This window comes from Mobula birostris, chromosome 7, assembly GCF_030028105.1.
Source record: "Mobula birostris isolate sMobBir1 chromosome 7, sMobBir1.hap1, whole genome shotgun sequence".
Classification (NCBI taxonomy): Eukaryota; Metazoa; Chordata; class Chondrichthyes; order Myliobatiformes; family Myliobatidae; genus Mobula; species Mobula birostris.
In genome coordinates this window covers 31,254,798-31,282,485 of record NC_092376.1, presented here as the reverse complement: position 1 = coordinate 31,282,485, position 27,688 = coordinate 31,254,798, and the positions used below count along the sequence as shown (strand labels likewise).

Below are 27,688 nucleotides of genomic sequence, written 5' to 3'. Positions count from 1 at the left end.
AACTCCTGTTCTCTTATGGTATATTGTATGAAATTGGCAGAGAATGGAGAGTCAGAAGACAAAGATAAAAACAATATAGATAATAATCTTCATGGAAATTGGCAGTAATACATTTTTGACATGAAAACATATCTTAAATTTGTATTTCATTTTATGATTTTTTGCAGGCACCAATTCAGCAACTTGCAGATAAACTGAGTGGATATTTTATTCCTTTTATTGTTTTCGTCTCTGTGGTTACTCTCATCACTTGGATCGTCATTGGTTTTGTTAACTTCGACACCATGAAAACACATTTGTCGGTAAGTAGCCTCCAGGATCTACTACTACAGAGTGTCGGGCTCGAAGGCTTCGTGCAATTTGTTTTAATGTAAGGGTAAAGCAAATGCCACTGTTTTGTAAAACTTTTGGACAATGCCTTATTTTATGGCATTCTTTGTAAATCTAGGATGACAACTGAAACCAGTAAACATAGAAAGGTACACAAGGTGGGACCTGTACAGAGGGAATGGCTAATATCTTAGTGGGAAAGTTTATTAGATTTACAGAGAGATGGGAACCTGAGTACCAGAACAGATGGTGGAGTTGTTGTGGAGAAAGATATTGTTAAGTCTACATACAAAGTCATGTATTAAAAGGTTGAGCATGGTGTGACTAATGTTCTGAGCTGAGTATATTTCAGTGCAAGGAGTACTGCATGAAAGGCCGATGAGCTTACATAGAAACATAGAAACATAGAAAATAGGTGCAGGAGTAGGCCATTCGGCCCTTCGAGCCTGCACCACCATTCAGTATGATCATGGCTGATCATCCAACTCAGAACCCTGTACCAGCCTTCGCTCCATAACCCCTGATCCCTTTAGCCACAAGGCCCATATCTAAATCCCTCTTAAATATAGCCAATGAACTGGCCTCAACTGTTTCCTGTGGCAGAGAATTCCACAGATTCACCACTCTCTGTGTGAAGAAGTTTTTTCTAATCTCGGTCCTAAAAGGCTTCCCCTTTATCCTCAAACTGTGGTCAACAGTGTGGATCAACACAGAATTATGACATTGTAGCCATTAGTGAGAACTGGTTGTAGGAGGGGCAGGACTGGCAGCTCAGTGATTTGGGGTTCCATTTTTTTTAGACATGGTAGAACAGGAGGGATTAAAGGAGAAGGGGTTTCATTATTAGTCAGGGAAAATATCGCGGCAGTGCTCAATCAGGACTGACTGGAGAGCTCGTGTAGTGAAGCTTCATGGGAAGAACCGAGGAATAGGAAAGGTATGACTACATTTATGTAAAACAGTGGCTATACTTCTTTAGGAGTTTGAAGAGATTTGGTATGTTAACAAATACACTGAAAAACTTCTATAGATGCACTGTGGAGAACATTCTGATGGGCTACATCACTGTCTGGTATGGCGGGGGGTGCTACTGCACAGGACGGTAAGAAGCTGCAGTGGGTTGTAAATTTAGCTGGCTCCATCTTGGATACTAGCCTACAAAGTACCCAGGACATCTTTAGGGAGCGGTGTCTCAGAAAGGCAGCGTCCATTATTAAGGACCTCCAGCACTCAGGGCATGCCCTTTTCTCACTGTTACCATCAGGCAGGAGATACAGGAGCCAGAAGGCACTCATTCAGTGATTCAGGAACAGCTTTTTCCCCTCTGCCATCTGATTCTGAAATGGACATTTTACCCTTGGACACTACCTCACTTTTTTGATATATATTATTTCTGCTTTTTTGCATGATTTTTAAACTATTCAATATACGTATACTGTTATTTATTTATTATTATTATTTTATTTTGTTTTTTCTATATTATCTGTTGCATTGAACTGCTGCTGCTAAGTTAATAAATGTCACAACACATGCTGGTGATAATAAACCTGATTCTGATTAATGGGATTATATTATAGACCACCAAATAGTCCATGGGATTTAGAGGAGCAAATTTGTAGAGAGATCGCAGAAACATAAGATTGTGATAGGCTATTTTAACTTTCTACATATTGACTGGGACTCCCATACAATAAAAGGGCTGGATGGGATAGAGTTTATAAAATGTGTTCAGGGAAATTTCCTTAATCAATACATACTAGTCCCAATGAGAGAGTGTGCGATGTTGGATCTGCTACTAGGGAATGAGACGGGATAATGATGTAAGTTTGTGTGGGGAACACTTTGTATCTATTGATTATAATACCGTTAGTTTTAAGGTAATTATGGAAAAGGATAGGTCTCGTCCACGGTTTGAGATTGGAACAGCAAATCATAAACACGAGAAATTCTGCAGATGTTGGAAATCCAAAGCAGCACACACAAAATGCTGGACAAACTCAGCAGGTCAGGCAGCATTTATGGAAATGAATAGATAGTTGACGTTTCGGGCTGAGCCACTTCTTCAGGGCTGAGAAGGAAGTGGGGGAGTTGCCAGAATAAAAAGCTGGAGGGAGGGAGAGGAGGCCCAGCTGGAAGGTGATAGGTGAAACCAGGTGGGTGGGAAAGGTAAAGGGCTGGAGAAGAAGGAATCTGATAGGAGAGGAGAGTGGACCACAGGAGAAAGAGAAGGAGGAGGAGACCCAGGAGGAAGTAACTGACAGGTGAGAAGAGGTAAAAGGTCAGAGTGGAGAACAAAGGAAGTGGGGCAGGGAGCAAAATTTGTTTACCAGGAGAGATCAATATTCATACCATCAGGTTGGCGGGTACCCAGATGGGATGTAAGGTGTTGCTCCTCCACAGTCACCTTGGCACAAGAGGAAGCCAATGACCGACATATAGCAGAGATATTTAACACATCCTTAGCCATGGGATGAGGTGCTGGAGGCTTGGAGGATGGCTAATGTTGTTCCGTTGTTTAAGAAGTGTTCTAAGAATAACCAGGAAATTATAGGCTGGTGAGCCGGATATCACTAGCGGGAAATTATTGGAAGGTACACTAAGGCAGTGGTCCCCAACCACCGGGCTGCAAAACATGTGCTACTGGGCCGTGAGGAAACAATATGATTTGGTGGTATGAAACGATATGAGTCAGCTGCACCTTTCCTCATTCCCTGTCACGCACTGTTGAACTTGAACACCCACCCCCCCCCAGTCAGCTGGTCTGCAAGGATATTGTCAATATTAAACTGGTCCGAGGTGCAAAAAAGGTTGGGGACCCCTGCACTAAGGGACTGAAGGAGACTGATTAGGAATAGTCGAAGGATTTCAGCCAGAAACTTCAACTGTACTCTTTTCCATAGATGCTGCCTGGCCTGCTGAGTTACTCCAGCATTCTGTGTGTGTTGCTCGGATTTCCAGCATCTGCAGGTTTTCTCCTGTTTGTGATAAGGATTCCCAACATGGCTTTGTGCGCGTTAAGTTGTGTCTACCAATCTGATACAGTTTTTTTGAAGAAGTTACTAGGAAGGTTGATGAAGGCAAGGCAGTGGATGTTGTCTACATGGACTGTAGCAAGGCCTTTGACAAGATCTCACGTAGAAGGTTCAGTTGCTTGGCGTTCTAGATGAGGAAGTAAATTGGATGAGACGTTGGCTTTGTGGAAGAAGTGGTCGTAGATGGTTGCCTCTCTGACTGGAGGCCTGTGACTAGTGGTGTGCTGTAGGGATCGGTGCTGGGTCTATTATTGATTATCATCCATATCAACAAACTGGATGATAATGTGGTAAAGTGGATCAGCATATTTGTGGATGACATCAAAATTGGGGGTGTATTGGATGGCGAAGAAGACTATCAAAGCTTGCAGCGGAATCTGGTCCAGCTGGTGAAATGGGCTGAAAAATGGCAGATGGAAGTTAATTCAGACAAGAGTGAGTTGCTGTGCCTTGCAGTGACCAACCAGGCATGGTGAGTGGTAGGGCACTGAGGAGTGTTGCAGAACAGAGGGTTCTGGAAATATAGATCCATGCGTGAAAACAGTGTCACAGGTAGATAGAGTCATAAAGAAAACTTTTGGCTCATTGGCCTTCATAAATCAATGTTTTGAGTACAGGTGTTGGGATGTTTTGTTGAAATTTTATAAGATGTTGGTGGGGCCTAATTTGGAGTATTGTGTGCAGTTTTGATCACCTACCTACAGGAAAGATGTAAATAAGATTGAAAGAGTGGAGAGAATTTACAAGGATGTTGCTGGCACTTGAGGACCTGAGCTGTAGAGAAGGGTTAAATGGGCTAGGAGTTCATTCCCAAAAATGTAGAAGGTTGAGGGAGATTTGATCGAGGTATACAAAATTGAGGGGTATAGATAGGGTAAATGCAAGCAGGCTTTTTCCACTGAGGTTGTGTGAGACCAAATTGAGCTGATAAAAATCAAAAACCCACAAATGTTGGAAATCTGTGATAAAAAAAATTCATTAATGGCTAGTCAGACAGGATCTGTAGAAAGGAAAACAGTCAATACTTCAGGTCAAACTAAATGCCAATTTACAGTAAACATGTATGAACGTTCATGTGTCACTGTAAAATATACACCAGCTTTACACCTCAAGCACTCCGGACTTGATAGCATCTGACAGTTAGCACCAGGAACTCTGCTGTCCGAATGACGGTTTTTCATAATGCAACATTAAATCAAGGCCCCATCTACATCTCCAGTGGGTATTAAATTCCTGCCAACATGGCCAGAAAAGCACAGTGGTTCTGCTGGTGTTCTGTCTAGTATTCATCCTAGGGGTGTTGTTTAAAACAAATGATCTGGCATTTACTGTTTGTGGAGCCTTGCTGTATTCAAATTGGCTGTTGTGGTTCCTACACCTTTCATGGTTATTGGCTGTTAAAGTCTTTGTACTATGTGAATATAGTTTGAGTGCAAATTCTTCTGTATCACCTAAACTATTTCCTCCTGCCTATATTTTTGCGTATGATCTGCTTTTGGTGGGAGGTTTTGTTTGTAAGTTCATCTTCTCTTAAGAATCAAACGGCCAGGGTGCAAGGACTATTATAATTTTTTGGGGTGTTGCATTTTGATATGAAAATTGAGTCAAACATGAAATGATCCTCGCCAAATCTTTGTATTTCTAATAACTTCTGCAACCTAACAGGGTCAGGTGAATAGGCTCAGCTGCAGAATTTGCTAATATTGCCTGTCAATAAGTGTGGTAGCAAAGTATAATCACCCAGTAATGTTGGTTACCTTATGGTCTAGAGATTGCTCCGTGCTTTTGACATTAAAGCAGCATTGTGGGTCACACAAATGCAATGTATGAAAACCACATTTCCAGCATAAATTTGTATTGCCAGATTCACAGAACAGTGTTGTCCTGTTTCTCTAAGTAATCCCTTGTTGAAAGTGTGAGGGGATCCAGGAGTGCCCCTATTAACTGTTTGAAGAGAGACAGAGAGAGACATTCATCATTGATGGTTTGTTTGGAAAGGACAGAGAGAGGCAGAGTTATTTACCACTCTGGATTGGTTGCGCGACCTTTGACCCTGGTTGCAGGACAAAGGCCTGCTGAGACAGGGTGTGCTAGTTTGTTGGATTTTGTTTGGACATTTGGAAGTAAGCACCTGCAAGGTCATACTGTTATTCAGTGTAATGTGATGGAAGCAAGGTGTAGTGAAGGTTGGAGAAAGTTGATAAAGAGATTGTTTAGCCTCTTTCATATTCTCATCAGCCTGATGGTGGTACTAAGTTTAATAAACAATGGAGGCATGTTGACAGCTCTCCAAGATAAGAGTGTTTCAGCAATTCAGCTGATGAGCAAAGCTGCAGTTGAGGCCTATAGCAAGACCACAGGTTTAAATTATGATGTGTCAGAGACCTTTCTACCTTCCAGATTTCAGCAGGACTTAGGGGGTAGTACAGCTGATAAGGGTAAGGTGTATAAGAAAGGTTTGTCTTTGTTGAGAAAGGAATGTATCAGGGAATGGAACAGAAGCGAGATTCTGGAATGGTGGCTTTAAGAGAGATAACTCTCACAGGAGAGGAGGTTCAGAGAGAGTCAGTGGGATGTTACCTTAAAGATGGGGTGTTGATGAGGAGGTGGAGACCAGCCACTGTGCCTGCAAGTCACGTGGTGGTTTTGAAAGGTTACAGGGCTGAAATTTTAAACATGGCTTACAATATGCCTTTAGGTGGACATCATTGTGTGAGAAATGAGGAAAATGGAAACGAGGGGGTTCCCCTCCTTTTATTTATTGTTGGAGATTTGATTCAGAAGGCAATGAAGGGTAATTTGTTGGAACCTGTGTTCAGTTACAGGCCAAAAGGACCTTTGACCCTACTCAGAGAATTCTGGAAGGGATATCAGACATCCCACCTGCGAGAACTCATTTCAGGGAGGTAGCACCATCAATTTGCCGGAGACTTCTGGGAGAGGTGGGATGTCTGCAATAGAGTAGCTCCTTAGCAGCTGGCCAGCTGGTTTAAATAGCATTAGCTATGCTAGTGAATGAATGACACTTGTTAAACTCACCTCAACATGTCTTTTACAGTCTTAACCCACCATGGGCAATAGAAAAGTCACTGTTGCAAACAGCGCAGCGAGCAACAATGTCATTATTTTGACCCCTATTAGGCAGGGGTACACTTTAGTGTAGTCTGGGGTGATGTACATTTTTATCTGGAACACTCTGCAATGGCGCGCTCTCGCTCGCTGTCTCTCTCGTGGTCGCTCGCGCGCTCTCAAGCGTTCTTGCTTGCTTTCTCTCTCGCTTTCTCACTCGCTCTCTCATGCGCGCACTCTCTCACGCGCGCGCTCTCTCTTGCGGTCGCTCTCACGCTCTCTCTTGCTTTTCTCTCGCTCGCTGTCAAAAAAATTGATTTCCGTGATATTGTATATAATTTGCAGGCATCAGCGAGCCACTATTAGTATGCGGGAGACTCCCGGAAGTTCCGGGAGAGGTGGGATGTCTGGGATATAGTAAGCTTTGTGACTTTGCTAAGGAAAGTTTACAAAATGGTCGAGTCAAAATAAGACACTTGTTTACTGGAATTGCGGCTGGGAGAATTGTTGGAGTACAAAATGGAGTCGATAAATCTGATAATGGAATGGAAAAACATGTTTACCCATTGAATCTAGACTCACCAAGATGTCAGAATTCCATTGTTTTGGAAAATATTACTGATAAGGTCCACCGGTTGGACCCAAAACCAAAAAAACAAGTAAAGGGACTAATTGGTGTTTTGAAATGGTGCACAGGTGCAGTGAATGACATCATTATGAATTTAGCCAAGCCTATGAAATGGTATCTTCACAGAGTGAACTTTGAGAAAAGTAAAATGGGTGGAGAAGAAATTAGAAACAAGAAAGAACAAAGAAAGAGAATGGATGACTGGATTGATAGAGTGGGGAAGGCTAAATACCTTATTAAGATTGATTTGTTAGAAGGATACCAGGGTGTTCCTTTAACAGAGAGGGTTAAAGAGATATCAATATTTGTGACACGGTCTAGACTGTGTGAATACAATGTTTTACACTTTGGGATGAAGAATGCTCTAGAAACATTTCAAAGAATGATCAATTCAGTGATTAGTGGGTTAGAAAGCACAGGAGCTCATCTCAATGATTTAGTGGTCTGGAATGACGCATGGGAAGAGCATATTGCAGTTGTAGAAAAATGGTCTGACAGACTTTCCAAGGCCAATCTTACTGTGAACCTCACTAAAAGTGAGTTTGGCCATGCCACAGTTACATACCTGTGTTATGTGGTGGGCCAAGGCCAACTGGCTTCTATACAGGCCAAGGTTCAAGCTATTGCTGAAGTTCCTGTTCTGACCGACAAGAAATCTTTGAGAAGGTTTTTAGGAATGGTTGGGTATCATCATAAGTTTTGTAAGAACTTTGTTGACATCACTCTTCCCCTAACAAAACTCCTAGGGAAGAGTGAAAGATTTGAATGGAGTGACCTTTGCCAGGAGGCATTTGAATGTCTGGAAACCATCCTGTGTTATCATCCTGTGCTCAAAGCACCTGACTTTTCTTTTTTTTTTAATTTTATTTTTATTTGGATAAGGAATTCACAAATATCATGTACTTTTTTCACACATATAACCTTTTCCATTTTTTTATATGTATAAAACTACAATTATTTATACATTCTTAAGTACACATTGAGATGATATAAAAGGAAAATAAACATTTAAATAGATAATTATGTACTGTGGTAAATCTAACCTATTAGGCTAAGTAATGGAATTAGTTGTTAAGAAAAATGGTAATAATAGTTTCCATATAACCCTTCTGGACCATTTCCACTGGTCCAAAATGTTGTATATAAGCCTATGCATCAACCATTGTAGGTGTTTATATCCTAATTTGTTCATGCTTGCTCCTGCCCGCAGACATAATTATCCAATCCCTATGTACTTATTTACTTAATTTTTTCATTTTTTTATCCCTTTCCCAAATCTTTCCCTTTACTTGTGTTAATTCTCTATTTTCCAAAAGAAAACAAAAAAAAACAAACATTTAGACTAGGGGTGCTTACGTTAGCAATATTACTGTGTTGATGAGAAGAGCAGTATAAATCATTAGGAGAGTCATCTAAAGTCTGCTCGCATTGGGGTTATATATTCAATCCATTTATTCCAGATTTGATAAAATTTTTCTTTTTGAGTTCTCAGGGAGTAAGTCAACTTTTCCATTTTAAGTATTTCCAAGATAATTTCGTACCAATCTTCTAATGTAGGTGGTATTGGATTTAGCCATTTTCTAGTGATTGATTTCTTACTTGCCACTAAGAGGGCCTGCAGCAACTTTATATCTTCCTTCTGTTCAAGAAACAATACATGCCCCAAATAGAGTGTCTCAAAGTTCAGAGGTATCTGGGACCTAAGTACCTTAAATAATGTTCTATGAATACCTTCCCAAAATAGACTTAATTTAGGGCAATCCCAAAAAATATGAAAATGATTTGCCTCCTTGGAGCCGCACCTTCTCCAACACATCACATTTGTATCTTTATATTTTTCCTGATATGGGGTCTTGAAGTATCTTATAATGTTTTTCCAACAATGTTCTCTCCAAGTCAAAGAATTAGTCAAGGACCATTGAAAGCTGCAGATTTTCTCCCAAGCCTCCTCTGAAAGTACCAACCCCGCTTCTTTCTCCCACTTCTCTTTAATATACAGTGTATTTACATTTTTAGCATGGGAGAGTGCATTATATAATCCAGAAACTGATTTACTAGGTATTGAACTGCAAGCCGAATTCAGAATCTTGAAAAATTCTAATTCTACTGTTGATAGGTCTGTATATCTACAACTCTGGTTAACATAGTTTCGTACTTGAAGGTACCTAAAAAAGTCATTATGTTCTAGGCCATGTTTGTCCTGCAGGATTTGGAAACTTTGTAATACTCTTTTATCTATAAATGAGAGGTAGGTTGTAAGACCTTTCTTTATCCGTAGCTCAAATCTTTTGTCTCCTCTGTTGGGAAGGAATTCGGTATCATATGCACACCATCTAAAGAGTTTTAACATATTATTAATTCCACATGAATTAACCACCTTCTGCCATACTTTTAATGTAAGATTTATCCAAGCGTTTTTAAATTTTTCCAACTGGGCCATCAATCCTTTGTCAGCTATTGAGGCCTGAAGAGGAAAACTGTCAACTAATCCAAATTCTATTTCCTTCCACCTAGCCTTATATTCCCTATTACACCAATATAACAGAGGGGTTATCTGTGAGGCATAAAAATAATTTCTCAGGCAAGGAAGAACCATACCTCCTCCTTCCTTCCCTAACTGTAAGGTGTTATATCGAATTCTAGGTTTCTTTCCTTGCCAAATGAAGCGGGAAATCCATTTGTCCCATTCCCTGAATTGATTATCATCCACCTCCACCGGTAAAGTATGGAAAAGATACAATAACCGAGGAAGAATATTCATTTTTATAGTATTTATCCTTGAATTTAAACTTAAAAAGGGGATAAGATTCCATCTATGCATATCTGCTTTTATCTCTGAGATTAATGGCCCATAATTTACCTGTGACAGTGTTGAAAGATCCTTCGGCAGGGTTATTCCTAAGTATTTTAATGATTTAGCTTCCCACTTAAGATCATATGTATCCTGCAATTTTTTGGATGGTGTATAATTTTGACATAACCTGCGTTTTCTTTACGTTTATTTTATAACCTGATATTTTCCCAAGGTCATCCAACAGTGTAATCAATCCTATAAATGATTTTTCTGGTTCACTCAGATAGACCAAAACATCATCTGCGAATAACGCCACTTTCTGTTCAATCCCTGCCACCTTGATACCTTTTACGATTTCGCTCTGTCTTATTAGTTGGGCAAGCGGTTCAATATATAGCGCAAAAAGGAGAGGAGAAATTGGGCATCCCTGTCTAGTGCCTCTCTCTAAGATGAAGGAGTCAGAGAGGTCCCCATTTATCTTAATTCGGGCTGTAGGGCTGTCATATAGAGTCTGAATTACTTTAATAAACTTTTCTTGAAAGCCGAATCTTCCTAACACTCTGTATAGGAATGCCCAACTAACCGAATCAAAAGCTTTCTCAGCGTCCAATCCTACTACCATTGTCTCTGTCTCATTCTTATTAACCTGTTCTAATATGTGCAGAGTTCTCCTTATGTTGTCCTGTGTTTGTTTTTGTTGAATAAATCCAGTCTGGTCTAAGTGGATTAGGCCAGGTAAAAGCTTTTCCAATCTGTGCGCTAATATAGATGTAAATAGTTTGTAATCTAAATTAAGAACACTAATTGGCCGATAATTGCCACATTCTAGTTTATCTTTACCCTCTTTAGGAATAACTGAAATAATCGCTTCTCTCCAGGAAGGTGGAGTTTCTCCTCTCTGCAAGATCCAATTAAAGGTGTTAAGTAGTAATGGGGCTAACTGTGTCTTCAGGGACTTGTACCACTCTGAGGTAAACCCATCAGAACCCGGGGACTTTCCAGCCTTTAACCTAGAGATGGCCACGTTCAGTTCTTTGACAGATAATGGTTCTAATAAACTTTCATTTTGTAAATCTGTAAGTTTAGGTAGATCTAAAAAATTCAATACACTGTCTATATAGGGCTCATTGGGGGCCCGGGGTTGGGAGTACAGCTCTCGATAATATGTTTCAAAACTCTCTTGAATTTTCCCTATTGTACTCTCCACAAGCTTTGTCTTTGGATTCTTTATTTTATGAATTGTATTGTCTGCTTGTTGTTTTCGTAATTTATATGCTAATAATCTAGCTGATTTACCTCCTACTTCATAATTCTTTTGTCTCAGGTAAAGAAAATTTCTTTGAGTTTCCAACGTATAAATATCGCCAATTTCACTTTGCAATTTCCTAATTTCCTGTTTTCGATTTGAATTACTTTTGTTGCTATCTACAACTTGAAGTTGTTTTAATTTCCCTTGAAGGTCTGCTAATTTTTGTGCATTGATTTTTTTCATGTGAGTGGTAATGGAAATAATTTTCCCTCTCAGTACAGCTTTCAATGTATCCCATAAGATCACTGGTGATGTTTCTCCCGTGTTATTAAGGTCTAGATATTCTTTGATTTCTCCCCTTAATCTCTCCATTACTTTCGGGTTATTGAGCATATGTGAGTTTAGCCTCCATAGTGTTTTCCTCATTTTCCTTTCCAGGATTAGAGACATAGAGACTGGGTTATGATCTGACAGATCAATTGTTGCAATATTACAGTTTTTTATCCTGAGTCTATCTGTGTTAAAGATAAAGAAATAGTCTATCCTTGAATAGGCTGGATGAGGGAAAGAGTAATATGTATAATCTTTACTAGTAGGGTGTAATTCCCTCCAGACATCTATAATTCCCAACTCCTCCATCAATGAATTCACTTTCCGAGTCAGAGGTTTATTCTGAGTAACTATTTTTGAAGAATCTAATATAGGATTTAATCTAATATTAAAATCCCCTCCACAAATTACTACCCCTTGGGAAGTGACCATTAGGTCAAAAATGTGTCTATAAAATGACCATTCACAAACTGGAGGAGCATAAACATTCAGCAATGTTATTTCTGTACCTTCTATTCTTCCTGTGATTTTTACGAACCGTCCTTCTTTGTCTCTAGTCTCTGAAATATGTTCATAATTAAGAGTACTTGATATTAAAGTAGCTACCCCTCTTTTGTGACTCAATTTATATGATGAATAAAATACATGCTTAAAGCCCATTCTTTTTAATTTTCCATGTTCAGATTGGCTCATATGTGTTTCCTGCAGGAAAGCTATTTGTGCCCTCTCTTTTTTCAATTTGGATATAATCTTATTTCTTTTAATTGGATTCAAAACCCCATTAACATTATAGGAAATTATTTTTACCAATTCAGTTTGCATTTTTCTCTAGCAGAAAAAAAAACACTCTCCTTTTCTAACCAAACAGTAAGCAATCCCTTCTCAACAGTAAACCAAGACATATAACCACACCCTAGACATTTTTGAACGTGCAACATTTGAAAATTTTTCCCGACTTCCCACAGTGAGGCCTGAGCACCGACCCGCCTCAGTTCAGAGGGATAACCTCTATCTTCACCCTGTGTTAGAGGGCCCTCAGCAGTTTGAATAATCATAGAGAATTTTCTCCTACTTATGTCTCGACCATATTGTTATCATTCAAGTTATTCCGTCTAGTTTATTTTCAGTTACCAGTTTTCATTTTACCTTTAAGTCCGGTTTACTCTTTTCAGTCATCTCTCTTAATTAATCTGTGTTCTCTGTACATTCACGTCTGAATATTTGCAGCTTTTCCTTGTAGTTTGACACTCTGGTTCGTGTGGAGCGTCCTCGCCCCACTAACTGCTGCGACTTCTGCCGAATCCTCTCCAGTAGCGACTCCGGTTGGGTGATAACTTTAATAGGTAGTCCCCGGTCCGCCAGGTCCAATGTTGCCTCCTCCACCGTAGCGTAAGTTTTTGTCCCTTCGTCGTAAAAGACTCTCAGCCAAGCTGGATACAGGGTCTGGAATCTGATGTTGTTTTCCTTCAGGACTCTCCGTGTTTCCGTATATTCCTTCCGTCTGGCAAGAGTCCCCGGTGCGTAGTCGTGGTCTAAACTGATTTTACAGTTGTTCCACATGAAACCTTTCTTTTGCCATGCCCTTTTAAGCACCTCTTCCTTCGTTCTGTAACTGAGAAATCTGACCAGAGTCGATCTGGGCTGGGCGCCTGCTAGAGGCTGTGGTGCCAACGCGCGGTGAGCTCTTTCTATCTGTAGGTCTTTTGCGGCCGGTATATCAAGGTTCTCTCTAAGTAGCTTCTCCACGAAGGGAATCATCAATCCGGGTTTACCTTCAGTTCCTTCGGGAACTCCGTAAATCCTCACATTTTCCCTTCCCCAGCGGCCTTCTTGATCTATGAGCTTCCACTGGAGCTGGTCTTGCAGCTTCAGCATTTCTGCTATCACCTCCTCTGCGTTTTGTAGCTTCTCTTCAATTCCAACAATCCTCGCTTCGGCTTCATCTATCCGCGAGTTAGTTTTTACTATTTCTCCTTTAATATCTTCCAGCTGTTTGCTGTTATCTTGTCGGAACTTGCGAGCACCTGACTTTTCAAAGCCATTTTCTATAACAACAGACACTGGTGACGAAACTGCTGGGGCAGTACTGTTACAGAAGGGAGCGGATGATATTGAACACCCAGTAGCTTATTTCTCAAAGAACTTTAATGTACACCAGAAAAATTATTCAACTGTTGAAAAGGAATTACTAGCACTTATTCTGGCTTTACATTTTGAGGCCTATGATCAGAGACCTCAAAACCTTTCTGTTGCTCAGAGACCACTTGTGGTTTACATAGGTTATAATCCATTGATGTTTCTAACTAAGATGAAGGATAAGAATAGAAAGGATAAGAATAGAAGGGTGTTAAATTGGAGTCTGATATTGCAGGAAGGTGATTTAAAAATCAAACATGTGAAAGGTACTGACAATGTTATAGCTGATTAGTTATCCAGATGTTAAGTTGGAAATTGTACACATTTTTTTTGCTTTGTCATCTGACGTTTTTTCCCTGTATTGTTTAAGACCCTGTGATGGACCTTTTTAAAAAAAAAGTCGCCTTCGTCAATTTTTTTTCCCTGACGAAGGGGAGTGTGAGGGGATCCAGGAGTGCCCTTATTAACTGTTTGAAGAGAGACAGAGAGAGACATTCATCATTGATGGTTTGTTTGGAAAGGAGAGAGAGACAGAGTTATTTACCACCGATATGTTGCTTTTGGAAAAGAGAGACAGAGAAAGACGAAAATCAATAGTTGGACTGTCACTTTAAGGCATTGGAAGTAACTTTGGATTTCTACTGAGTTTGGAGTTGGAGACAGCACCAAGCAGCTCGAAGGTTGCTATGGTGACCAAAGGCAGACTGTTGGTATCAAGGACTTGTTGGCTGCTTGTGCACTCCTTTACAGACAAAGGAAGGAGGGACTCTTTGAATGACAGGTGATGCTCAGCCTGGTGAAATCAATGGGAGGTCAGATGATACAGACCTCAGGACACATGACCTGGACACTGAATGAGCATTGTTGTGCCTGCAGAGAAAGTGGGTTTTGGAGGATCGATCAGGCGGATCGATCCAACTTGTTATTCCACCTGTGAAGAAGGGGTTGAGTGGTGGGGAGTTGTCTATGTGTCCACTCTTGCCGGGGTGATAGCTCCACCACAGGAAAACCAGTCCCCCCTGGTTAAAGTCACAGTCGGTGACTTGTAAAGGATTTCGGAGGACGACGAGAAGATCGATGGCATCAGCTCGCATGAAGACTCAACTATCTATCTCTCTATCTCTCTCTCTCTCTCCTTTACTCAACATCGTAAGACTGTATCTTTTTACCCCTCGACTTAAAGAAGCTTGGTTTTCATACATATGTATTTCCACACTTACTGATTTACGTACTTATATATATAATCATTGCTAACCTGTGTGATTTATCTATTTTTATATTACTGTATTGTGTAGTTACTAATAAATATTAGTAGCTTATAGCAATAGAAGACTCCAAAGTGGTTTCTATTTCTGCTGGTTCTTTATCCCCGTCACGGGGTACGTGACAAAAGTTATATTGTCAATTTGAGTAAGGTGTTCCCTATTCCTGTTTTTGCACGTTCTTGTGGATGTTGCTATGTAATCAAATGGCTGAAGTCCTTTTAGGTAGCTCTTAAAAGGCATATGCTCCCCTACAAATAATACTCTTACAAATATAGGAGCGGATTACTGGTGGAAGAATGGATTCTAGAATGATGGAAGGGAGGGCAAGCCGTTGGGGTGTGATAAGGGGAAAGGAGAAGAGGCGAGGATAATATGCCCCGGGTATCAGAGCAGTCTGAAGTGGCTTGTAAAAGTCAGTGGCAATGGGAGGGTATTTGTTTATTCAAAGAGCCATGGAGGATTTCCAGAGCTGTAACCTCAAACACCTGCCTGGAGGCTTCCGAGTTTGCTTCTGTAAGGACTATGAATAATTCTGTAAGGTCTGTGAATATTTGGATTTTGGAGAAATTTGCAATGCAAGCCACTGTCTGTTGCTCTGAGCTGAAGGCAGAGTAGATGTTGTCTTCTTCCCTTGGACATGGAGTCTGGTGGTCTCAGTAATACAGCAGTAGGCAGGAACTTGTGAGATATAACAGAAGTCAGCTGCAGCAGCCTGGAATAATGAAATATAAGATACATTTGACTTATTATTGTCACATATATCATGAAGAGCTTTTGTTTGCATGTTATCCAGACAGGTCAGTCCATACATAAGTATATCCAGGCAGTACAAATGGGGAAAAAAAGCACAGGATCCAGAATATAGTGTTACGTGATGGAGAAAGTGCAGTGCAGGTAGGTAAATAAAGTGCTATGGCCATGATAAGGTAGATTGAGAGATAAAGAGTTCATCTTTATTGTTAAAAAAAGGTCTGTTCACAAGTGTTATAACAGCAGGATAGAAGCTGTCCTTGAGCCTGGTAATATGTGTTCTCAAGTTTTTCTTACTTCTGCCCAGAGGGAGGAGAAGAGAGAATAATCAGGGTGGGAGAGGTCCTCAATTATGTTGGCTGCTCTCCTAAGACAGTAGAGAGCAAAGAACAAAGTCAACGGTGGGGAGGCTAGTTTTCAGATGGACTGACCTGCACTGACAACTCTCTACAATTTCTTAACAGTTTTGGTTCGAGCAGTTGCCATTACCAAGCTGTAATGCATCCAGATAGGATGCTTGATATGGGACACCTATCAAAATTGGTGAGGATAATGTTGACAGCATCAAACTGAGTTTCACAGTGGGGAAAAATAGAATTTGGAATAACAAAAATCTCACTGGGAAATGAAGAGAAATTCCCCGCAGGTGAAATGTGTGCAGAATTGAGAAGGGTCTCAACCCAAAATGTTGACTGTTCATTTCCCTTCGCAACTGTTGCCTGACCTGCTGAGTGCCTCCAGGTTCTTTGTTGCTCCAGATTCCAGCATCTGCAAAACTGCTCAGGTCAGTGTTAACCTGAGTTTCACTTGTTTTGTTGCTGGAGCTGCATGAGTAAATTTCTAGCCTCGTGTTCAGCAAAGGACACTCAGCATTGTCTGGTTTTATACTATATGTTGACTCATTATGTTATGTTTTTGACTCTCCCTTTCTTAGGGCTACAACAAGAATATTTCTAAAGCTGAGCTGATCGTCAGATTTGCATTTCAGACCTCCATTACAGTTTTGTCTATTGCATGTCCGTGTTCGCTGGGACTGGCGACACCAACAGCTGTGATGGTGGGTACAGGAGTGGGGGCTCTAAATGGCATTCTCATCAAGGGTGGAGAACCACTGGAGATGGCACACAAGGTCAGTGGCTGGAATGTGGTCAAATAAAAAAAAAACCTCCATGAAAGGTAATAGATTTTTTTCACCAGCAAAAGCACTGGATGAATATTTTGATGAGCAGCTAATCAAAAGATGACAAAGGCTGGTAATTTTTCTCAACAAAAAGAAAAAAATTGCAGGGTCATGGTGGAGGACGGGTGAGTATATGATATAGTCATAGAGCAATATAGGCCTTTCAGCCCATCTGGTCCATGCCAACCACAACATCCTCCTTGCTCGTCCCAGATGCCGACACTCACTCATAACACTCACAACACGCTGGAGGAACTCAGCAGGTCGGGCAGCATCAGTGGAAGCTGCCCGACCTGCTAAGTTCCTCCAGCGTTTTGTGAGTGTTGCTTTGGCCCCAGCATCTGCAGATTATTTTGTGATTACCACTCATAACACTCCAAGCTCCTCCCCTCCATGTACCTGTGGTAAACCATATATATATATGTTGTAACTGGGTTACCTGTCTGGACACGCCCCTCTGCTGACTGCCCCTGTGGCTCCTCCTACAGACCCCTGAATAAAGGTGATTTCGCCTTTGCTCCTCTTCCTCAGTCCAGGGGCAGACACTCAGCATGCTGGAAGTCATATTTTACTGCGAATAAAGGCCTTTCAGTATTTACTCTACTTCAGTCTTTTGGAGTAATTGAAGATGCATCAGTACCTATCTAAATGCCTCTTAAATGTTGCAATTGTACCCACCATGACCCCTTCCTCTGGCAGCTCATTCCACGCATTCATCATCCTCAGCATGAAAAAGCTGCCTCTCAGGTCCTTTGTAAATCTTTCACTCTATATTTATGCCCCCTAGATCTGGTCCTCCCTACCCTGGGGAAATGACTGTTACCATCCTTTAATCTTTGCCTCTCATATTTTTAAACATTTCTATAAGGTCGCCCCTCATTCTCCCACATTCTAAGGAATGAAGGCCTAGCCAAGTCAGGCTTTCAAATATTAATCTTCAGCTGTACTCACAGCAAATATATTTCTAGTTCGACTATGTAGTTCTGTACTAAATTACTGCATCATGAATTTTCTAAGTCTTTACTAAGGTCAGCTTTCTCTGCAGCAGAGGAAGCTGAGAGATGACATGATAAAGGTGTATACAATTAAGAGAGGCATAGATTGGGTAGGTAGCCAGTGTCTGTTTCCGATGGCAGGGGCTTTTAATACCATAGGGCATAAACTTATGATGAGCAGGAGGAAGTCTAAAGGACATCTAACAGAGAAACAACCTCCGGTTGTTTAATCATAAATACCGAAGCCTCGTTGGAGTCTGGAATGAGCTACCAGAGGAGGTGGTGGAGGCAGGAACAGCAACAAAATTTGAGAGGCATCATTACAGGGTTTTGAAGAATCAGGACACAGAGGAGTATGGAATAAATGCAGGCAAGTGAGATTAGTATAGATAGACATCCTAACCAACAGGAGAAGTTATAGTATGGGAAGAAGAGACCGGATGCAGCATGTCTAAGGTTGCTGATGATACTAACTTGTGGGAAAAGCAGGTTGCATGGAGGATGCAGGGAGACTGTAGAGAGATGTAGATAGGTTAAGTAAGTGGGCAAGGTTCTGGCGGGTGGAGTACAATGTTGGTAAATGCGAGGTCATCCATTTTGGAAGTGAAAATAGAAGATTGGATTTTTTTATATGGTGAAAGACTGCAGAGGACTTGGGAGTGTTTGTGCATGAATTGTGAAAGGTTGGTTTGCAGGTGCACCAAGTTATCAAGAAGGCAAGTGGAATGTTGGTCTTCATTGCTAAAGGAATTGAATTTAAGAACAGGGAGGTTATGCTGCAACTGTACAGGGTACTGGTGAGGGGAGTTCTGCTTCCCTTAGTCCCCAAGTCTGGATCCCTCAGGGAGACAGATAACTACCGCAGTATCAGCTTGACCTGCATCTTAGCAAAGTTATACAATCAGATGATCGTGAACAGGATTCGCACTGCCATTGACCCTAAGCTAAGGTTCAATCTGAATGGTTTTTGACAGAAGCGCACAACAGTAATGCAAATACTTGCTCTCTGTAGAATCATCAAGGAAGTCAAGAAAAACAACCTACCAGCCATGCTTACTTTCATCGATTTTCGCAAAGCTTTTGACTCCATTCACCGAGGTAAAATGCTGAAGATCCTGAAAGCTTACAGAGTGCCAGACCATCTACTGAGAGCAATAGATCCAGCTATACCAAAACCATGGCGAAAGTCGTATCACCAGATGGAGAAACAGCAGTGTTCGAGCTCCTAGCTGGTGTGCTGCAAGGAGACACTCTGGCACCCTACATCTTTATAATCGTCCTTGATTACGCTCTGCATCAAGCTACCAAAGATCATGACAAGCTTGGTTTTACCATAAAACCAGGACGAACCAAAAGGGTCAGACCAGTTACGCTCACAGATCTCGATTTTGCAGATGACATAGTCCTGCTCTCTGACCAGATGGAGGAAGCACAGCAGCTACTGACAAAAGTAGAAATTGAGTGCAATAAAGTTGGACTTCACCTAAACGCTAAAAAGACAGAGTACATGGCGTTTAACTGTGACGAAGGTACTCTCAAGACGGTAAAGAATGATACCATTAAGAAAGTCTTTGACTTCAAGTACCTCGGAACAAGAATGATGAGTTCGGAGAATAACATAAAGATACGGAAGGCGCTGGCGTGGAGGCTATGAACGGCATGAAGGAAATCTGGAAGTTGAACCTGACCAGAGAGCTTAAAAAGAGGATCTTCATAGCAGTCATAGAGTACATTCTCACGTATGGATGCGAGTCGTGGACACTCACCAAGACGATGCAGAAGTCTCTGGATGGTTGCTATACACGAATGCTCCGGATGGCTCTTGACGTGAGTTGGCAACAGCACATGACGAACGTCGAGCTCTATGACGACCTACTGATGCTCACCATTAAAATCGAGGCGAGAAGACTGAAACTAGCGGGGCACTGTCTATGTCATCCCGAGCTACCTGCCAGCCTAGTCGTCATATGGGAGCCCAAGCATCGGAGGATGAACCCTGGGCGCCCTCCCAAGACTATGGCTGACAGGCTCCTAGAAGACAGTGGCGTGGCTAATGTAGATGAACTGAACACATTGATGAGGGAGAGGAAGAAGTGGAGAGTCCATCATCGTGCCCGACGCTGGCCCCCTCGGCCAGAGTCGACGTAATAGTAGTAGTAGTAGTACTTGAGGAAGGGTATATTGGGTTTGGGGACAGTGCAGAGGAGGTTCACCAGATTCACTCCAGAGATGAGGGAGTTAGCCTATGAGGAGAGATTAAGTCATTTGGGATTATACTCACTGGAATTCAGAAGAATGACAAGGGATCTTATAGAAACATACAGTTGAAGTCAGAAGTTTACATACACCTTAGCCAAATACATTTAAACTCAGTTTTTCACAATTCCTGACATTTAATCCCAGAAAACATTCCCTGTCTTAGGTCAGTTAGGAACATTATTTTAAGAATGTGAAATGTCAGAATAATAGTAGAGAGAATGAATTATTTCAGCTTTTATTTCTTTCATCACTTTCCCAGTGGGTCAGAAGTTTATATACACTTCATTAGTATTTGGTAGCATTGCCTTTAAATTGTTTAACTTGGGTCAAACATTTTGGGTAGCCTTCCACAAGCTTCTCACAGTAAGTTGCTGTAATTTTGTTCCATTCCTCCAGACAGAACTGGTGTAACTGAGTCAGGTTTGTAGGCCTCCTTGCTCGCAGATGCTTTTTCAGTTCTGCCCACAAATTTTCTATCAGATTGAGGTCAGGGCTTTGTGATGGCCACTCCAATTCCTTGACTTTGTTGTCCTTTCTTTCTTTTTAAATCTTTTTATTGAATAAGTATACAAAAAGGTAAGCTATATAGGCAACTTTGTTGTCCTTAAGCAATTTTGCCACAACTTTGGAGGTATGATTGGGGTCATTGTCCATTTGGAAGACCCATTTGCGACCGAGCTTTAACTTCCTGGCTGATGTCTCGAGATGTTGCTTCAATATATCCACATAATTTTCCTTCCTCATGATGCCATCTATTTTGTGAAGTGCAGCAAAGCACCCCCACAACATGATGCTGCCACCCCCATGCTTCACAATTGCTATGGTGTTCTTCGGTTTGCAAGCCTCACCCTTTTTCCTCCAAATATAACGATGGTCATTATGGCCAAACAATTCAATTTTTGTTTCATCAGACCAGAGGACGTTTCTCCAAAAAGTAAGATCTTTGTCCCCATGTGCACTTGCAAAGGTAGTCTGGCTTTTTTATGATGGTTTTGGAGCAGTGGCTTCTTCCTTGCTGAGCAGCCTTTCAGGTTATGTCGATATAGGACTCATTTTACTGTGGATATAGATACTTGTCTACCTGTTTCCTCCAGCATATTCACAAGGTCCTTTGCTGTTCTGGGATTCATTTGCACTTTTCATCTCTAGGAGACAGAATGCCTCTCCTTCTTGAGCGGTATGACGGCTGCGTGGTCCCATGGTGTTTATACTTGTGTACTATTGTTTGTACATATGAACGTGGTACCTTCAGGCATTTGGAAATTGCTCCCAAGGATGAACCAGATTTAACATCATAATCTGACCTCAATCTGATAGAAAATTTGTGGGCAGAACTGAAAAGGCGTGTGCGAGCAAGGAGGCCTACAAACCTGACTCAGTTACACCAGTTCTGTCTGGAGGAATGGAACAAAATTACAGCAACTTATTGTGAGAAGCTTGTGGAAGGCTACCCAAAACGTTTGACCCAAGTTAAACAATTTAAAGGCAATGCTACCGAATACTAACAAAGTGTATGTAAACTTCTGACCCAGTGGGAAAGTGATGAAAGAAATAAAAGCTGAAATAAATCATTCTCTCTACTATTATTCTGACATTTCACATTCTTAAAATAAAGTAGTGATCCTAACTGACCTAAGACAGGGAATGTTTTCTAGGATTAAATATCAGAAATTGTGGAAAAACTGAGTTGAAATGTATTTGGCTAATGTGTATGTAAACTTCTGACTTCAACTGTATAAAATTATGGAAGGTAGTTGGACCAGAACTGGGGGACATGGTTTCAAGATTTGGGGGAATAGACTTAGGACTGCATGGCCAGATTCCACTTTGACTTCATCGATAAGTTTGCAGATACTGTAATACCACCATAGTGGGCTATATCTCAAAAGTAATGATAAGTCAGAGTACAGGAAGGAGATAGAAGCCCAGTGACATGGTGTCATCACACCAACCTTTCTTTCATTGTCAGCAAAACAAAAGAGCTGATCATTGACTTCAGGAAGGTGGAGTGGTGCACATGCTCCTGTTTACATCAAAGGTGCTGAGGTTAATTAAGAGGGTTGAGAGTTCCAAGTTGATGCCACGGCTAAGAAAGCTCACCAGTGCCTCTACTTTATCAGGAGGCTAAATAAATTTGGCATGTTGGCTTGGTGTTCAACTGCTCTCTCCATGACTACAAGAAACTGCAAAGAGTGGTGGACACATCACAGAAACCAGTCTTCTCCATGGACTCTGCCTATACTTAACACTACTTCATTCAAGCAGACAGCGTCATCAAAAATCCCACCATCCCGAGGCATTCTCTCTACTTCTCCTCCCACAAAAGCCTGAAAGCACATATACCCAGGCTCAAGGACAGCTTCTACCCTGCTGTTCTAAGACTATTGAATGGTTCCCAAATACAATAAGATGGATGCTTGACCTCACAGTCTACCTTACACTTTCTGCCTACCTGCACTGTGCTTTCTCCGTGACTGTAACACTTGATTCTGCACTCTCTTATTGTTTACTTAAATGTATAATATTAATGAATTGATTTGTATGGATGGTTTGCAAGAGAAGTTTTTCACTATACGTTGGTATATGTGACAATAATAAATCAAATTCAATGATGGTCAGCTTGGATATGGTGGGTCAAAGGTCTTGTTTCTATATTGTACGACTCTTTGACTCTGTTAAATCAGAAATCATATGACACTTCCTATTACTGCCATTCTTAGCCAGCTTCAACGTTCTAATTCATCATGAGTTTTATAGTGATGGGTTATAAGATCTATTTGCAGAATCCTACTCAGTTTTAAATAGAGCTTGGTTCTTTGAGTTGTCAAAGCAGCAATGATTTCTTTACTATGTCTGGGGGTGCTGACTGAGTTACTTATACGTACAAGATAGAATTTAATTTTTTATCATCTAATCTTGTTACATGGTTTAGTATTCTTATACTTTAGAGGAGAGGCTGGAAATTGAAATTGATAAAAATTATAACTTGTATTTGTGAACTTATTGTGCTGTACTGAATACAGCTATTGTGTCTCTAGATAAAAGTGGTGATGTTTGACAAGACTGGTACAATTACACATGGTGTTCCAAAGGTAATGAGGGTTCTCGTACTGAGAGATCTAGCTGAACTGCCACTGAAGAAACTGATTGCAGTTGTTGGCACTGCAGAAGCCAGCAGTGAACATCCTCTTGGAAATGCCATCACTAAATATTGTAAAGAAGTAAGTCACAGACATTCCCTCAAAGCTTCCACTAATTTTAAATAGACCTATAAAATCCTTTTTTGGATTTCACAATGATACACTTGACCACAGATTAGTGGCAGGAATATCTATGAAAATGTTGATCCAATGTTATTTTAAATATTCTGTAAAGTAACATATTAGCTATCTTCTCTTTTTCAACCATTCTCTTGTAAAGGTGAAGATAATACCAGAACTCAGCTTTCAAAAAAACCAAAAAAAAACAAAAGTCTTCTCCCACTCCATCTTCCTACCACCACCAATCTCTGTTCCTGCCTTTCCATCCTCAGTTCCACCAGGAAGTGTGAGTAACTTGTGACTTCAAATTTTCAAACCTTTTGTCCTAACTACATTGGCTAATTTCAGATCTAGTTCTAATATCCTATAAGTAGTACTAATACTTTCTTATACTGAATTACCCTGAATTGCATGGAATACTTCAGATCAGGCTGAACTCATAGGATTTACAAATTCAGCAACGTTTCCTTACACTTATGTTCAACGCCTGTGTGTTTTAAACACATTGGCATTTCTACATCCATTCAGGATTTATGGACCAACAATCATTTTTGAAGTCTTTTCTTGGGCCTTGTCAAAGTTTTGCTATTCAGGGAATATATTTAGTTTTCATTTCCCATAGTAGGCCACCATGAAATTTATTTCTTCACTTATACTTTTCCTGAACCACCTTAGTTAGTTTCTCCATCATTTTCTGTTTTATTTCAGATTTCCAGCAACGGCTGTATGGATTTAACATCAACTTGTATTACAGTAAAGTTTTTCTGTCGATTTCAGGAACTTGGGACAGATGTGCTTGGGTACTGTACAGACTTTCAGTCTGTTCCAGGCTGTGGCATTAGCTGCAAAGTTACCAATATTGAAACAGTGTTGATGGAAAGTGAACGAACTCTCAACAAACAAGGGGAAGAAAGCACACATTTAGTGCAGTTTAATGACTCACCTGCCACACCCTTCTCACAGATTACTGAGGGAGAAGGTAATTATTTTACTCCTAAATTTGCAATACTTTCTTTTAGGATGAAGTCAGATTCATGGCACCAGTGAAAGGTGGATAATAATATTAAAAACTAAATTAATTTTATTATAGTGAAGCTATTGCAACTTCGTTTTTGCCAGTGAAAGCCTCTGGTTTAAAATAATGATCTTTGTGATTGTCGAGCCCATAAGAATATGTGATATGAGAAAGGGTCCATTATTTTATCCTAAAGCCCAAAAGGTTGTTGAAACTTCTCAGAAAAAATCAGGAAGGAAATACTGTACATAGAGGTGCAACACACTCAGATTGCTGGAGGAGTTCAGCAGGTCAGGCAGCACCTATGAAAGTGAACAAACAGTCAACATTTTGGGCCGAGATATTTCAAGACTCATGAGAGGTCCTGATGAAGGGTCTTAGCCCAAAATGTCATCTCTTTATTCCTTTCCATAGGTGCTGCCTGACCTGCTGAGTTCTTACAGCATTTTGTGTGTGTTACTCTGGATTTCCAGCATCTGCAGAATCTCTTGTGTTTATAATGCAAGGAGAGCAGCATTCTAACTCTTCTCCATATTACTGAATACCTGTGTTCCTTAACACTTTTTGGACGTCCTTTTGACTGAAATGTCACTTAAAGATCACAATGATACGACTTGGTGAGTAATGAAGGAATGAATTAAACTTTTTGTCATCTTTAGGTGCAGTGGCTTCCCAGGTCTATTCTGTGTCAATTGGAAACCGGGAGTGGATGATGCGTAATGGATTACATGTTGGAATTGACGTTGATGAGGCTATGATTAATCATGAAACAAAAGGACAGACTGCAGTGCTGGTGGCAATCGATGGTAATCAATCCAACCATGGAGCTGCAATAGTTAATTTAGAGCAGAACATGATTGTGATTACAAGTTATAATGCAAAAGGAATGGCAACAATTCCAACTACACGAGTAGAGGAGTTAGGCAAAATTTATTTGACACATCTCGAATAATTTCATTTAGGCTCATGGTCATGAAGTACAGCACAGAAACAGGCCCTTCAGACCATCTCGTCTGTGCAAACTGTTTGTCTGCCTAGTCCCATCGATCTGCACCAAGACCATAGCCCGTCCATCCCCCTCCCATGCATGTAGCTATCCAAATTTCTCCTAAATGTTGAAATCGAACCCACATTCACCACTTCCAGGCCTGGGAGAACTGACAGGTTTAAGGGGTCAAACACAGCAATAGCCCCTGTGGGGGGGGGGGGGTGTAGAATTGCTTTTACTGCACTACTCATGGGACTGAGTTCAGGGAGTCATTATTGGATAAATGAGCAAAGAAAGTTTCACAAAAGAATTCAGAAACTGCTAATACTGGGAAGGTTCATAGGAAATGAGTCCAAAAAAGAGAGTGGGGGGAAAAAAAGGAAGTTTAAAATAAACTAGAAATTTTAAATAAAATACGTTGGGACTTGATGGAGACTGAGGAGTTTATGGTTGTACTGAGTTTAAAATATTCTGTGTGTACTCAGTGACCACTTTATTAGATACATCCTGAACGTAATAAAGTGGCCACTGTGTGTATGTGTGTGTAAAATGAGTCAGTTATTATCCCAATTTGACAGGAGTAATAAATCAGTAAAAGATAATGACTAATATTGAGCCACTTACTGAATCCATACAAGTTTAAATCACTTTGGGTCAGTATAAAGTTTGAAAGTTTGTGTCTGTATTTTTGTTATAGTTCCATGTGGTATCAACTGTGTTCTTTCTGGAAAGGTACACTCTGTGGGATGATTGCGATTGCAGATACTGTCAAACCCGAAGCAGCCCTGGTTGTGTGCACCTTGCAAAGTATGGGAGTGAATGTGGTGCTCCTAACAGGGGACAACTGCAAAACGGCAGCAGCAATTGCCAGCCAGGTACCTGTCAATAATATCTCATTGCTCCTCACATACAGAGTGCCTTGCTTTTAATTAATTATAAAACAGTACGGCACAGGAATATGCCCTTTGGTCCAGAAAATGAGATATATTTAAATCCCAATTCTTGATTTCTGCACAAGAATTTTATCTGAGAAGATAGGTGGCTATCTCTAGAAAGGTTTAGCACAAAACTCAGTGGCCGAGGGAACTCAACAGGTCAGGCAACATCTGTGAGGATGAAGAGCTAGACAACATTTTGGGTCATTTGGAGGGAAGATAGCAGGTATAAAACTCTGAGAGGGTGGGGTGAGTCAGTAGCTGCTAAGTTGAACCAGGTGATGTGGGGAATGATGGTCAGAAGGATCTAGATGGTGGAGGATATATGGAGGGTAGACCAGGGTGAAGAAACCCAGGAGGATAGATGTTGGGGTGATGGGCACAAGGAACTGTGAAAGTTGAACAAAGGGAGCGAGAACAGGTGGCCCAGAAAGAATGTGAAAAGAACTCCAGGGACATGACTTAACTGAAATTGGAAGGTTCAGTATTCATACCACTGGGCTGTCGGCTACTCACATGGAATAAAAGGTATTCTTTTTCCAGCTTGGCCTCATCGCAGCAGTGGAAAAGGAAAAGGACAGACAGGTCTTTATGGGAAGGGAAGTTGAAGTGACATGCTACTTGTTTTCTCTCTTTCTCAATCTTAACTCAGTTTCTCTTTTCATAGATCTGCTTGAACCGAGTGTTCTCAGCATTCTCCGCTTTTTATTTCAGATTTTCAGCATCTGCAGTTCTCTGACTTTCTTCAATTCTCAAAGCACCCCATCCTACTATGTAGCCAAGGAATTAGCTTAACAATAAAGGTCTATTGATATGTTGATTAGAATTGTCTCTGAGCACTAAAGAATAACCTGATGCATTGACTTCATCTTTTATCTTGAAATACAAATGCAATAGGTTAAAAAGGTTCAAAGGTTCATTTATTATCGAAGTGTGTATGCACTATATAACTCTGAGATTCGTCTTCACCAGATAGCCACGAAGCAAAGAAAAGCAAGGAGGTCGTTCAATCCTCCCCACACAAAAAAAATTTACATTATGCAATGGGAACAAGAGCATCAGCTCCCCCCCCATGCAGAAAAAACTAATTGGACAAACTGTTAGAGCATCAAACCCCAAATCCCCGTACAATAAAACACTTAAAGATCACGCCAAATTTAAATAGTGCTATGGCAAAAAGAGCATCAACCCGCCCCCTGCCCCCCAGAAAAACAAACCTGGCAAAATGTGAGAACATCAAACCCAAACTCTTACCCCCCAATACACAAAAAAACCTTACAGATCGTGCCAAATTTAAATTATTCTGATGGAAACAAGAAAGAGCTAGCAAAAACACATAATGTAAAAGACATAAACTCGAAAAGAGTCCAGTCCAATCCATAAATCGCGGAACTCCAGCAGCCTCGAGGGAGAGGGAGACCACTCAAATGCAGAGGCAGAGCAGTGAGGGGGTTAGGACATTCTCACACAGAC

General features: G+C 40.8%; 1 protein-coding gene and 1 long non-coding RNA gene across 3 annotated transcripts in view; one reads left to right on the top strand and one right to left on the bottom strand.

Annotated features, from left to right (window-relative positions):
* LOC140200087 (copper-transporting ATPase 2-like) overlaps positions 1-27,688 on the top strand; it is a 143,649-nt gene that overhangs the window by 96,094 nt on the left and 19,867 nt on the right. The window contains exons 12-17 of one of the 2 annotated variants that reach the window (XM_072262832.1): positions 168-302; positions 16,518-16,712; positions 23,056-23,238; positions 24,055-24,256; positions 24,952-25,098; positions 26,013-26,155. In XM_072262832.1, coding sequence (XP_072118933.1) covers positions 168-302; positions 16,518-16,712; positions 23,056-23,238; positions 24,055-24,256; positions 24,952-25,098; positions 26,013-26,155 — 1,005 coding nt within the window. Of the gene's footprint in view, positions 1-167; positions 303-16,517; positions 16,713-23,055; positions 23,239-24,054; positions 24,257-24,951; positions 25,099-25,977; positions 26,156-27,688 lie in introns of those variants that run through there. The other variant, XM_072262833.1, reaches the window with a different exon arrangement.
* LOC140200090 (uncharacterized) overlaps positions 13,232-27,688 on the bottom strand; it is a 70,408-nt gene continuing 55,951 nt past the window's right edge. Inside the window, exon 4 of the long non-coding RNA XR_011886558.1 lies at positions 13,232-15,545. This is a non-coding gene — a long non-coding RNA (uncharacterized lncRNA). The remainder of the gene's footprint in view (positions 15,546-27,688) is intronic.